Source organism: Heterodontus francisci, chromosome 16 (genome assembly GCF_036365525.1).
Source record: "Heterodontus francisci isolate sHetFra1 chromosome 16, sHetFra1.hap1, whole genome shotgun sequence".
NCBI classification, from domain to species: domain Eukaryota; kingdom Metazoa; phylum Chordata; class Chondrichthyes; order Heterodontiformes; family Heterodontidae; genus Heterodontus; species Heterodontus francisci.
The window spans coordinates 33457594-33471034 of NC_090386.1; the positions used below are offsets into that span (position 1 = coordinate 33457594).

At 44.6% G+C, this 13441-nt stretch overlaps 1 protein-coding gene across 1 annotated transcript in view; it reads right to left on the minus strand.

Moving 5' to 3' along the window:
- The window catches only part of LOC137378444 (cadherin-22-like), a 755591-nt gene that overhangs the window by 368257 nt on the left and 373893 nt on the right, over positions 1-13441 (minus strand). The window contains exon 5 of the mRNA XM_068048769.1: positions 11434-11621. Within this exon, the coding sequence (XP_067904870.1) occupies positions 11434-11621 (188 nt within the window). The remainder of the gene's footprint in view (positions 1-11433; positions 11622-13441) is intronic.

The window sequence follows — 13441 nt, forward strand, 5'->3', positions numbered from 1 at the left end:
ACTTGGCTTTTGTTGGACACAGGCACTGCTAATATTGGGAACTCACTGGGCTTAATTTAGTGAGCTCATTACAGGTCCCGGCAGAGGACCCAGAAGTTGGTGCCATCCTCACGAGTCAGATGTGTGGCTGTCTCACTGCAACCACACAGCGAACAGCCACTTTACATAATAGAGGTGTGGGGCCTGGCCAATTACGTGATGGGGGTGGGATTCGAGGTGCAAAATACGGAGTCAGATGAAAGTGGAGCAGGTGCTGGTGCCATATTTAAAGCCCTGCCAGCCCTGCTTGCATTGCTGACTTAAACTCATTTGATGTTTTGTGGTCTCTGATGAAGCCATTGTTATAGTAACTCCTGGATCCCCCCCCCCCCCCCCCCACCACCAACCCCCAGTGAAGGACACCGTTGGATGGCAGAGGCAAGACACAGGGTGACCCCACAGTTTAGCAATGTGTCCCTCGAGTGTCTCCTCCAGACTGCATTGGAAAGGGAGGCTTCCCTCTTCCCCCGCGCTGGCAAGAAGAGGTCCTCCTGCCTGACCAAGCAAGCCTAGAGGTAGAGGTGGCCCACTGGTTTAGGGTTTTCTTGGAGAGAGTGATCCATATCATTTTCTTCCTGTAGTCTCTGTCTGCAGTGATGATAGACTTGGGTGTTTTGCAGCCAGCAGGCAGGGTTCAAACTTACAGGGAGGCCTGGAGAGAGAGAGAGAGAGAGAGGGAGACAGACACACCCCCACTTGGGTCTTGCACTGGTAAAATTCAGGTGCTTGTCTGCTGTAGAGTGAAGGAACTGCAAGTTTTCACCCAGATGGAGAGACTGTCACATGATTGTCTCGTGTATTCTTTCTTTTGCAATTTAATTAGATCAGGTTCTAAGAATTCCCAATCTCTCAGAGTCCATTGTTCCAGGATTACCCTTTGAGTAGCTTGTCTTCACCAATGTTAATGTTCCAAGATTGCTTTGAATGTCTTGATAATGAAGGCAAGGCAGGTAGCCCATTCAAAATTCACAAGCCATTGTTCTGGTTGGAGATTTTACCAGACCTACATCACAACCTGAATACACTGGTATATAAAGTATTTAGATGCAAATTGTGGTGGCCATTTTAGCTGCTAGTAGTGATCCTTTTATCAATTCTTTTGTCTCCTGCTTTCTGTTTAAAGTTTAATTTAGGTTTCCAACCAATGGATTAAAATATATCATCATTCGGCACAGCACGTGTTGATGACAGGGCCCATAACAGCAGAGAGCTGGTGGAGGAATACCAGACATCTGGCCTCTCTTGACAGCTGAGCAGGAGGCACTGTGATTAGTGGGAGCCCAGGGCGGACGCTCAATAGCTGATGGAGAGACTGGAGTCTTCGTGCAAGACAGTGAGGATTGCTTTCAAATAACATACAGTTCACTTCTAGAGATCCACATCACATATGGTTGGCATTATGAGATCTGCACAGCCTAACCCACATGCTTGTGTTCTCTCATTCAGGTCAGTGTCTGCAGGAGACTCCAGCAGAAGGGGAGATCATTCAACCCATAAGGAGGTGCAGTCAGAGGATGCACCATCACATGACTATCCTGTACCTTTCACAAGTGCAGATACTTTCACCTTGGTGGTTTTCCGCTCAGCTTTAGAATCAGGGTCACAAGCTGGTGAAAGCACCACACACGCATTCGAGCAGCTGGCTGAAGCTGAGATGGCCTTGGCCTCCGACAGTCAGAGGACCGTTGATGGTCAGGCCCATTCTGAGCCTCAGGCTGAAGACAAGACTCTGGTGTCGACAGCACTGGGCATGCTGGAGTTGCAGAGAAAGATAAGGCAACATTTGGCAGAGATGCCAGATGCCATGCACAGCCATGAGCAGATGATGGAGGAGTCCATCCATGCCATGAGTGCTGCCATGTCTCAGGCGTGCAAGCGCATGGCTTCCTCCATCGAGAGGTTGGAGACCTCATGGAGATCCAGATCCAATAAATGCGCACAGACCTACACACCATTGCCTTGGCCATTAGCTCAACTCAGCAGTGGCAAGGTGAGAGAAGGACGAGGCCCCTGGAGTCTTCTCCAGCTCCTTGTCCTTCTCCGGTCAGCAGGAAGGTTCAGCCTTGAGAGGGAGGAGGAGAGGTTAACCTCCAAGGGTGGGGGTTCCCCTCAGGGCATTCTGATTGTGGACAGTGGCTCTTCAGCCCCTCCGCTAGTGAGCCCAGCTATAGTAGCCATGATGTCTAAGAAGAGCCCTGCACCTATACAGGAAGCCCTCAGGCAGCTGGGGCCCACCAGGCCTCAGGCAGCCAGAGGACAAGTGCTGAAGTCATCACAGGCCAAGGGACAGCCTTATCAGCAGCCTGCCTCCAGCCCAGCTGCTAATGCAGGGATCACATCTCATAGAAGCACACAAAAATGTATAAAGAACACCACCTAGACTCGCAGTTTCAGAGGTGTTTGACATTTGCCATTTGTTTAGTCTAATAAAGATTTTTGTTATTGAACTTAACTATCATTGTGGATAATACTTATTCTTTCATGCCTTAATTGAGATGCTGACTTCACCCTTCCCCTTTAGTGGCTGCCAATGTAGGCATAGCCCTCTTTTGGTTAGCATCTCCTGTGCTCCACGGCGTGTGGTTAAGCTGGGCGCTAGGCACAGAATCCAAATAGAAAGGAGGTAATAGGCTGAATGCATTGAAGTGAGTCTTTATTGAGTTCACTCTGAGACGCCATCATGGTGGCTGGAAGCAGGTAAGCATGAGACTGTCTCTTCCTCCTTGGCCTCTCAGTCAATGAGCCTGGCCTCCGGTGCAAGGGGTCACAACAACTAGTGCTGCCTGCTTATCATTCTCTTACACATCCTCCTCATCGGTTGAGGAGTAGCGTTCAATAATGTTCTTATCATGCAAGGTCTTCCCCCTCTGCAGTGCTAGATTGTGCAGAGCACAGCAGACCACCACAATACATGAGACGCTCACTGGGGCATACTGCAACAAAATAGAAAGGAGGTAATCTCATCTTCAGCAGCCCAAAGACCTGCTCGATGGTCATTCAGGTAGAGCCATGGCAAGTGTTCCTCTGCTGCATTGCGAGGGGTCCTCACAGGCATCAGTAGCCGTGTCTTCAATGGGTAGCCCTTTCCCTGAGAATCCTTCCTGAAGGCTAGCAGTGGTGGTGGGGGGGGGGGGGGGGGGGGTGGAACAGAAAAGCTGCAGAATGTGGAACTGTCGAAGTATGTTGGCGTCATGGCTGCTTCCTGGGAAGTGGGCAAATACCCACAGGAAATGTTTTGGTGGTCGAAAGCCAACTGAACGCTGATGGAATGGAAGCCCTTCCTGTTGATGAAGGCGACTGGCTGGTTCGTAGAATCTTTGATGGCCACATGTGTTCAATCTATTCCCAGTGGGAATCCAGCAATAGCCCCAAATCCGATGGTCCTCTCTGCCTGACTGTCAGGGTTTGTCCAGTAGTGCACATAGTTGCCGGTCCTCTTGAACAAGGCATTGGTCACTTCCTTGATGCCGCGGTGGCTGCTGCCTGGGAGATGCCACACATGTCCCCAGTGGATCCTTGGAATGATCCAGACATGTAAAAGTTAAGTGTTGGTGATCTTCAGAGCCACTGGCATAGGGTAACCACTGAATCCCACAGGTTGCAACTCGTGCTGTAGCATGGCGCATAGGTCAGTGACAGCTTCCCTGGAGAGCTGTAGTCTTCACTGACAATGCCACTTGGACATTTTTAGGTAGCTGATTCGAGTCCATTACACTCTCGAGCTACTCCTCTTGGTTGTCTAACTAATGGCCCTCAGTGCCCGCCCTTGCTGACAGAATGGTCACTCAAACCTCTCACCCAGCAGTATTGCCATCCAGTACTGCCACCCGAGACCAAACACCCCCCTACAACCCATAGAGAACACCATAGACCAAGCCACCCACACAGAGCGCACAGCACTGCAGGCCGACAATGACCTCCACTCCCCCTCTTCCCCTAGCCAATGCTCGTCACTTCTGCCTATTCTTTGTGCCACTGAGGCCTCGCCTTGGTGCCGCCAGCTTTCAATGGCTGGGGATCCAAAGACATGTGAGGTCTGCCCGTTGTCCACTTAATTCAAAGCACCCCCCCACATTGAATTGCGTTCAATTCAATTACATGCTAATATAGTAAAACTAACTCTTCAACAATTCAAATTTCAATCCTGTCGAGTTGGTGCAGCGATACCACCTTGGTGCTTTCCCACTGCTGACTAAATCCAAAACCAACTTAATGACATCAGATTTCCAGGTTGTCTTGTTCAACGCTATTTTCCAACCTCCCACGCCTCCATTCCCGCTCTAAATGGCCTCATTAAATTCAGCCCAATGTAAAAGGAATAACGGGAGAGAAGTGCACTAGAAATTGAATGCATAAGGCCACAGAAGCATTGGGAGGAAGTCTTAACAAATATTTTGGTGTGAATGTGGATCTTTAACAGGTGGTGTAATAGGGATACATGGATACATTTAGGTATCCATTGCAAACTATGAATAGAGTTTTTCCTTTTGAACTATGCAATCTCTCCTCTTCCATGCCCTGAGGCAGCCCATTTTTTCCACTGCTTTACATCCAGCTGATCATGCTCTTGCTTGTTTCTGTAACAAAGTCTCTTCTTTATGTGGGCAAGTTGTTAGCATGACTCGCAACCCCCTACCAGATCTATCTACATGGGATGGGGAGGAAAGGTTTCAGATGTAAACAACCCGCTCGGTGTCAACTCAGGCTGGAGCTCTGTTCTACTTGTCAGGGCACATCCATGCAATAGTCAGCATAAGATAGCAATATGCAGCCAATGTTCTTTGCAGACATTTCTTTAAGGAAAGTTGTTTTCTTTGGAAGCTGCCAAACTCCATCAGTACTCAATGTTAACCACTTCATAAGGTAATCTAATAATAAGCAGATATAATTTCATGGGGTGTGTGTTCTGTCGAATTGTCACAGTATCTTAAACTCTATGAAGCCTTTCCAAAACCTATTGTCCCATTCATAATGCTTTATGAGTAAATATTGTGTCATTTCACACAATGGACCCGCCAAAGATGTTTTTGATTGGCATTTTCTGAAGTACACAACTTGATAAGAAGAAGAGACAGCAAGGACGCCACAGATATATCCATTTAAACCATTTTGAATTATTAGCAGATCACCCATGGTATTGCTCAAGCAAAGTCAGATGGAACACTATTTTATAATGACAGGAGTATTGTACAATATAATGCACTGCTACTTGGAGCTGGAATAAACATGGCCTGCCCTGTTATAATCACGAGGACTACAAACACCCTGTTAATTGGCGAAGTTTGCAGAGTGCCAGAGGCTTGGAAATTTTCCATCTTCATGCCAATCTTCAATTGACTTCAATTGACCTCAGCATGAAATCTCTGTCTTTCTTTACCATTTTTAAATTATAGTTTTGATGCTTTGAAATGCGAAGTCTGAAGTGTAATGGAAATTTTGAAATATTTCATTGGATATATAAACCTGCATATACTTCTTTCTTCAATAACATGTGGTGAAATATGCTGCAATCACTGTTTGGTGCATTTCTGGGATTACATCCCAGTTCTTTAATTGGTATAGTTTCATTACTGCTTAATATATCCAGGCCAATAGTTACTGGAAATTGTTCATATTGTGTGCATGTTTAAAATGGCGGACTTTGATGTTAATGTTGAGGAATTGAGTCTCCCCCACAATTTGGCTCCCAGTGTCCCCATCAGACAATCCAGGTCAGGAGCAGCAAGATAAGATGCACATTATAGCTCATTCTATTATTTCTCTAGCAATCCAACCCAAACACACCCAATTCCTGAAGGCAGTGTTTAGGGAGCTAGGAAAGAAAATAGAAAGTAGGACCTCAAAGGTAGTAATATCCAAATTGCTCCGAGTGAGTATGAAAAAGGGCAAAGATTAGATGAATGTGTGGCTGGAGAGATGGTGCAGGAGGGACGGCTTTAGATTCCTGGGACATTGGGATGGATTCTGGAGGAGATGGGACCTGTACAGAACAAATCAGTTGCACCTGAATAGAGCCAATGACTTTGCGGGGCGATTTACTACTGCTATTGTTGGAGATGGGGGTTTGGGGGGAGTTAAACTAACTTGGCAGGGGTGTGGGAACCAGATGGTGATATTGGAAATGAAAAAAGAGACACGCTTTCAAAGCTTTTCATCTTCCACTCATCAGGATAGACCCAAGAATGCCAAATTTCAAAGGGAGCAACAATTTATACTGCATTAGAAAAGGATGCTGATTGGTTGGCAAGTTGACTTTGATTGGTTGAGGCATTGCCATGGAGAATGCACCAGGGAACTATTGTTTCCCCACGCTGTTGTTTAATTCAAATGAGGTGCAAAGCCTGGATATGTTCCTTTTGCCTGCAGAGGACTGGTCCCTGTGTATGAATATATATGTAGCTTCTAGCAAACGTAAGTGAGCAATACTCAAGCCAGTATCAAGTGACTATTAATATTATGGAAGAAAACCAAGGTACACAGAGGACTGGGAGAGACAGATAGCACTAGAGTAGGAGATAGTAAGGTATTAGGTGGGGTCAAAGCAAGAAGGAATGTAATAAGGTCTAAATTAGGTTATGTGTATGTCTGTAAATGCGCTGAGTGTGGAAAATAAGGTTGGTGAGCTGCAGGCGCAGATAGCCGCATTGAAATATAATGTTCCAGTGATAATGGAGACCTGGCGCAAAAAATAGCATAACTGGGTACCAAATATTCCTGGATACAAGACATTCAGGAAAGATAGGGAAGGAAAGAATGGAGGAGGGGTAGCTGTACTGATTAAGGAGAAAATTACAGTGCTGGAGAGAGAGGATGTCCCTGAGGGGTCAAGGACAGAAACTATTTGGTTAAAAGTATGAAGCAATAGAGGTATCATTACACTACTGGGTGTATTCTATAGGCCACCAACTAGTTGAAAAGATGTAGAGGAACAAATTTGCAAGGAGATTATAGAGAGGCGCAAGAATTATAAAGTAGCTATAATGGGGGACTTTAATTATCCTAATATAAACTGGAATAGAATAATGTAAAGGGCAGAGAGGGGCAAGAGTTTCTAGAATGTTTGCAGGAGAATTTTCTACATCAGTATGTTTCCAGTTCAACGAGGAAGGATCTGGTTCTAGGGAATGAGGTGGGTCAGGTGACTCAGTCAGGGAACATTTAGGGGACAGTGATCTTAGTATCATTAGGTTTAGGTTGGCTATGGAAAAAGGCAAGGAGCAATCCAGAGTAGAAGTAATTATTTGACCAACTTCAATGGGATGAAAGCAGATCTGGCCCAGGTAAATTGGATTCAAAGATTGGTGGGAAGAATTGTATTGGAAAAAATGGGCTGCCTTTAAAGAGGAGGTGGTGCAGGTATAGTCAAGGTATATTCCCATGAGGGAGAAAAGTAGGAAAAACAAATCCAGAGCCCCCTGGATGATGAAAGAGAGAGTAAGATGAAGCAGAAATAGTTTGAATATAACAGATATCAGGTAGATAATACAAGTGAGAACCAGGCTGAATATGAAAGGCTCAGAGGAGAATTGAAAAAAAAAATAAGAGAAGCAAAGAAAAAGTATGAGAAGAGACTGGTAGCTAATATAAAAAGGAATCTGAAGGACTTCTATTACTGTAGGAGGGAATATAGTGGAGTTCCCCAGAGGTCAGTATTAGGACCCGTGCTTTTCTGTTATATATTAGTAACTTAGACTTGAGTATACAAGGCAGAATTCCAAAATTTGTGGATGACACAGAACTTGGAAGTATTGTGAACTGTGAGGGGGAAATTGATAAATTTCAAGAGGACCTAGCCAGGTTGGTGGAATGGGCAGACAAGTCACAGATGAAATTTCATACAGAGAAGTGTGAAGTGATTCATCTTGGTAGGAAGAATGAGGATATGCAATATATAAAATAAAGAGTACAATTCTAAAAGGGCTACTCGAGGGTATATGTGCACAAATCATTGAAGGTGGCAGGGCTGGTTGAGAATGTGGTTAATAAAGCATATAGGATCCTGGGCTTCATAAATAGCGGCATAGAGTACAAAAGCAAGGAAGTTATGTATAAAACACAGGTTCAGTTCAACTGCAGTATTGTGTTCAATTCAGGAGACCACATTTCAGGAAGGATGTGAAGGCATTAGAGAGAGTGCAGTAAAGATTCATGAGAATGGTTCCAGGAATAAGGAACTTCAATTCCATGGACAGCTTGAAAAAGGTGGGGCTGTTCTCCTTGGAGAATTGAAGATTTAGAGGAGATTTGATAGAGGTGTTCAAAATGATGAGGGGTCTGGACAAAGTAGATCGGGAGAAAATGTTCCTGTTGGTGGAAGGATTGAGAACCAGAGGACACCAATTTAAGGTGTTTGGGGAAAAAGCAATGGCAACATGAGGAGAATCTTTTCTTATGCAGCAAGTTGTTGGGATCTGGAATGCACTGCCTGAGTGTGTGGCGGAAGTAGGTTCAATGGAGGCCTACAAAGGGAATTGCATAATTATATGAAGACAAAAAATGTACAGGTATACAGGGAAAAGGTAGGGGAGTGGGATTAGGTAGTTGCTCTTGCATAGAGCCAGCACGGACATGACGGTGTGAATGGCCTCCTTCTCTGGTGTAACCATTCTATGATTTTATGAACTCCTACTGCATCAGTCTGGCATATTCCACTCCTCACAGTATTTAGGTTTGGCCTTTCTGGGAGTTTGTACTGGGTGGTTCCAAAGTCAGGCCCCAAGGAACCCTTGCAGTCACAGAGAAAATTAATATTTCACCACAAAATAAGTGAGTGATCAAAGCTCTAATATGAAAAATCAGTTCCTAATTTCCTATTGACAAATTCTTGAAAAACATGGATGCACACCTAGGTTCCTGGCCATGGTGAAGCAGTTTCATGAAAATCAGTACGGACATGTCAAGCAAAACAGTGACCCCTCGAGTCCCTTCCGTATCTCCAATGGTGTGAAGCAGGGATGTATGCTGGCCCCAACTCTATTCACTATTTTTTTCAGCAGGACGTTGCAGCAGGCAACGGAAGACCTTAAAGAGGGAGTTTATGTACGCTTCCAGACTGATGGAGGCCTTTTCAACCTACCGCACCGTCAGGCTCACACAAAGACACAAGAAAAACTCATCCATGAACTTCTTTTCGCCGTTGACTGCTCTCCTGGCCCACAGTTAGTCAGACCTGCAATGTATAACAACAGATTTTTCCGAGGCGGCACAACTCTTTGGACTAAAAGTCAGTTTAAAGAAAACTGAAGTCCTGCATCAGCCTGCACCCCAAGAAGAATATAGACCACCAAGCATTGTCATCAAGGAATCCGAGCTGAATGCCGTCAAGCAATTTATTTATTTGGGGAGCGTCATCTCATTTGATGCCACCATAGACAAAGAAGTGGACAATAGGCTTTCAAAAGCAAACAGAACATTTGGCAGACTGTACAAATGTGTGAGGCAACCACAGCCTCAGAGCACAGACCAAACTCAAAGTGTACAAAACCACCATGCTTCTATATGGCGCTGGGTCTGGGTCCTATACCGCCGTCATGTATGCCTTCTCGAGCACTTCCATCAGTGCTGCCTCCACAGCATTCTTCAGATCAGCTGGCAGGACCACATCGCAAACATTGAAGTCCTGGAAACAGCCAACATCGCCAGCATTGAGGCCATCCTCCTGTAAAGCCAACTGTGTTGGGTGAGTCACATTGCTTGGATGGACAACACTCGCCTGCCCAAGATCGTGTTGTATGGCGAGCTGACCATGGGTAAAAGGAACAGAGGGGCCCCATGCAAACGTTTCAAGGACTCCCTGAAGATGTCCCTCTCTGTGTGCCACATCGACCACCGCCAGTAGGAAGCACAGGCCATAGATCGTGAAGCCTGGAGATGCTACATCAAGAGATGCTACATCAGGAGGGCTACAGACACCTTTGAAGAACCAGCATGAAACAGAAAAGGAGGAGAAGGATTGATCCAATTGCCCCCAGTAGCGACTACACCTTCACTTGTACCCAATGTGGAAGAATCTGCCATTTACTGATGGGCCTGACTAGCCACCAACGGGCCTGCAACCGATAACTATAACCTTCCCAAAATCTTAGTCCACAGAGAAATACCAAGAGATTGATAAATAATTGACATTTTCAGTCAGATCTTGAACATACTGAAACTCCTATTGTTTCCCCAGTAACCTTCTCCCAATACTGACAGAGCCCTGGAGACCACACATTGAGCAGCTGTAGCCAGAACTGGCACAACAGGAATTGCTTGAGGAAAATAGTTCAGTTGCCTTCAAAAGGAAACTAGATGAGTATAGCAGAGAAAAATAAACAGAAGGATATTCTTAAAGGCTCACATGAGGTGGAGAAATTAGGAGGCGATCCGTGTGGAGTATGAACGTCAGCACAGACTAGTTGGGCTGAATTGCCTGTTTTGGTTCTGTATGTTCTTTGTATTGTATTCAATTTCATTCCTTATCAGCCAGATGATTGCTTCTTTTAGAATTCTAAAGGGACTAGATGATACAGCCCATGACGAGTTGTTTCACCTTGTCCAGAACAATACAACCAGAGGTCATGCCATGCACTTGAAGGGGGGTAAATTTGAAATTAATCTGCGGAAACAATATTTCAGTGTGCAAGTCATCAATCTAGGGAACAGGCTCCCCATGGAGACCAAGGAAGTAGATAGCGTTGATTCAGTCAAATGCAAATTAGATAGATTTCTTTTAAAAAAACACCTTGGTAGACATGACATGTGGTGTGTAGTGTCCTTGGGAGAAAAAAGCTACCTTTGGACCTATGGTTCCCAAAGCACTCCACCACTGGTGTTTTCCTCATATCATGCCTGGGTCTGTTGTAGACTAATCGATAGAGATTGATTGCTGTGATTAGTTGACAACTCCATTCTCATTGTATCGTACACCACCAGGATGGTAGAAACTAGATGGACCTTGTCCCTTTTTTGTCTGGCAATTCCTATCAATTCAGGTGCACATGTCCATCTTTAAGTGTTTGCAGCTGGTTTTTTATTCTATGCTGTTACACACTGCAATTACCTGAGCTGTATGGTGTCTGATTTGAATGTCACATTAATGCTGCAAAATATCGGAACCAGTTCCTACCTACTCTTAGAGTAATTATGTAAAGATTTTTAAAAACATTAATATCATGTATTTATAACATAAGCTCAGTTATTATTTCTAATTATCTAATTTTTTTTTTTATCATGCTCAGAGAAGGATCTTGCCAGCTATTTTTGTGTGTTGAATCATTTCCAACCTGAGAAGTCAAAGAAAAATCTGAACTGGCATCTTGTGGCTCACTCTTTGGATGAAGCAAGTTCGATGTAGAAAGGGATCAGCCCCCAGGTTACTGAGGAGTTCTGGGGCTCGGGTTCGGCAGCACTCACCTTTCTCAGGATGATAATCCCTTCCTGTGCCTCTGAGTCTGTGATGACACTGAACCTATCAGAACCATCCTCCTCCTTCAGGGTGTAGGTCATCTCGGAGTTTCGGTCCAAGTCAACGTCTTCAGCCTTCACCCTCCCCACCGTTGTTCCAATGGCTGCTGACTCAGGCATACTCAGCTGGTACAGCTCTGTAAAAGAAATCAGAGCATTTCTAGCAATTCATCGATTTGCTGTGACATCAACTGTCATCAACTCCTCGCCTTCCTCCTCATGCTGTTGGACACTCTTGGCTGAAAGGCCAAGCCTGGGCATGCTCTTTAACTTCTCCGAAAGCAAATCAATAACAACAACTTGCATTAATGTATTGCCTTTAGCACAGTAAAACATCCTCAGAGGAGTGTTATTGGACAAAAATTGACACTGAGCCAAAGAAGGAGATATTAGACTAGGTGAACAAAAGCTTGGATAAAGAGGTAAGTTTAGCAAGTGCCACAAAGGAGGCGGAGAGGTTTAAGGTGGAAATTCCAAAGCTTCGGACCAAAACAGCGGAAAGCACAGGCATCAATGATGGAGTGAAGGAACTAGCGGATGCACCAGATGCCAGAACAAATGAAACAGAGTTCTCGGAGGGTTGTAGGGCTGGAGGAGCTCAGAGAGATAGGGAGGGGTGAGATTTGTGATCTGATAATTAGTAGGAGCTGACAAATTTGTTGGCCACCGTCTTTCTACAGATGGTGATCAGCAATTGGAACAGGGAGGCAGGAAGATGAGTTGAGGCTAGGACACTGACTTGAAAGAGGAAGATGGTAGAGTTTTTGAAGGATGAGATCAAATGGGTTGAAAAGTTTTCTTCATTTGAATCTATCATGTACTCTGGAGTGTTTGCTTCTCCATTAACATCTGCTTATGATCAGGCAAAGTCATGTCTTACCATTCTCATCTGTAGCACATTGCAGTTTAATGTAATTACAGCCATTTGGAAACTGCTCTACCCAGCATACTGAAATGCCAGGATCTGGTAGAACAGCCTGTCTGGGGCAGGCTTGAGCTGCTCTTATCTGTACATTACTTTAATGGGAGTGGAAGTGCCAATCAGTGCCAGATTAGGGACAGTTTTGCACTTTTGGTCCATGCCTGCAGGGAATTAGATTAAGACTGCCCAAACTCACCACGTAGGACCCTAACAGCCAGAGGAGGCTTTCATCGTATCATTCTAGGCTAGATTCAAATTCAGGTCGCAGAGCTGAAGTGCTAGTGTCTAACTCACTGCACCAACCAGGATTTCAAACCAATTCCCAGTACTCCACAGTGTACAATCTCAGCTAGCAACAAAGCACTGAAATCCATACAGGCAGGCATTAGTTTTAATACCAGTCATCCAGACAGGGTGTGAATTCTTATCTTGGTTTTTAGTAGAAACATTTCAAGAAACTTGACAGGTAAGTATTTCTACATTAAAATCTATGTAGTTTCTCAATATATCCATGTTTATTCAGTATCTTGATTCAACATCTCATCTACCATAGACTGTCTTCAATAGTAAACCAATCTGTTACCGGGTGACAGTATTCTGCTTAAGCAGAGAATTCAATGAAACTGAATCCTGATTCCGTCAGATTTAAAACAAACTATTCGGAATCAGGTAATTTGATAGCTCCTAAATGATACTGCAAATCTCTGTGAAAGTACACATACTTACTTATGGATTTCTTACTAACTGCTCTCTAGTAGGTAATTCCACCGCCTGGCATTGAACCACATAAACCAAGGTGTTCACAGACCTAATCCGCAATCTAAGTTTATTGATCTCACCCAGAATTCGTGTGAAGTCTCTACAATTGGTCTGCGTCCCAGTGAAAAATAAATCATCCAGATTTCATGCCCTTGATCCCTGTTAGAAGATGCTTATTTATAGAGATGTGGTGATGATGGCATCTGGCTCACCTGCAACACCGCCCATGGTATAATAGCAAGTCAATGCCGAATGGCTGGGATCATAAAGGAGGAA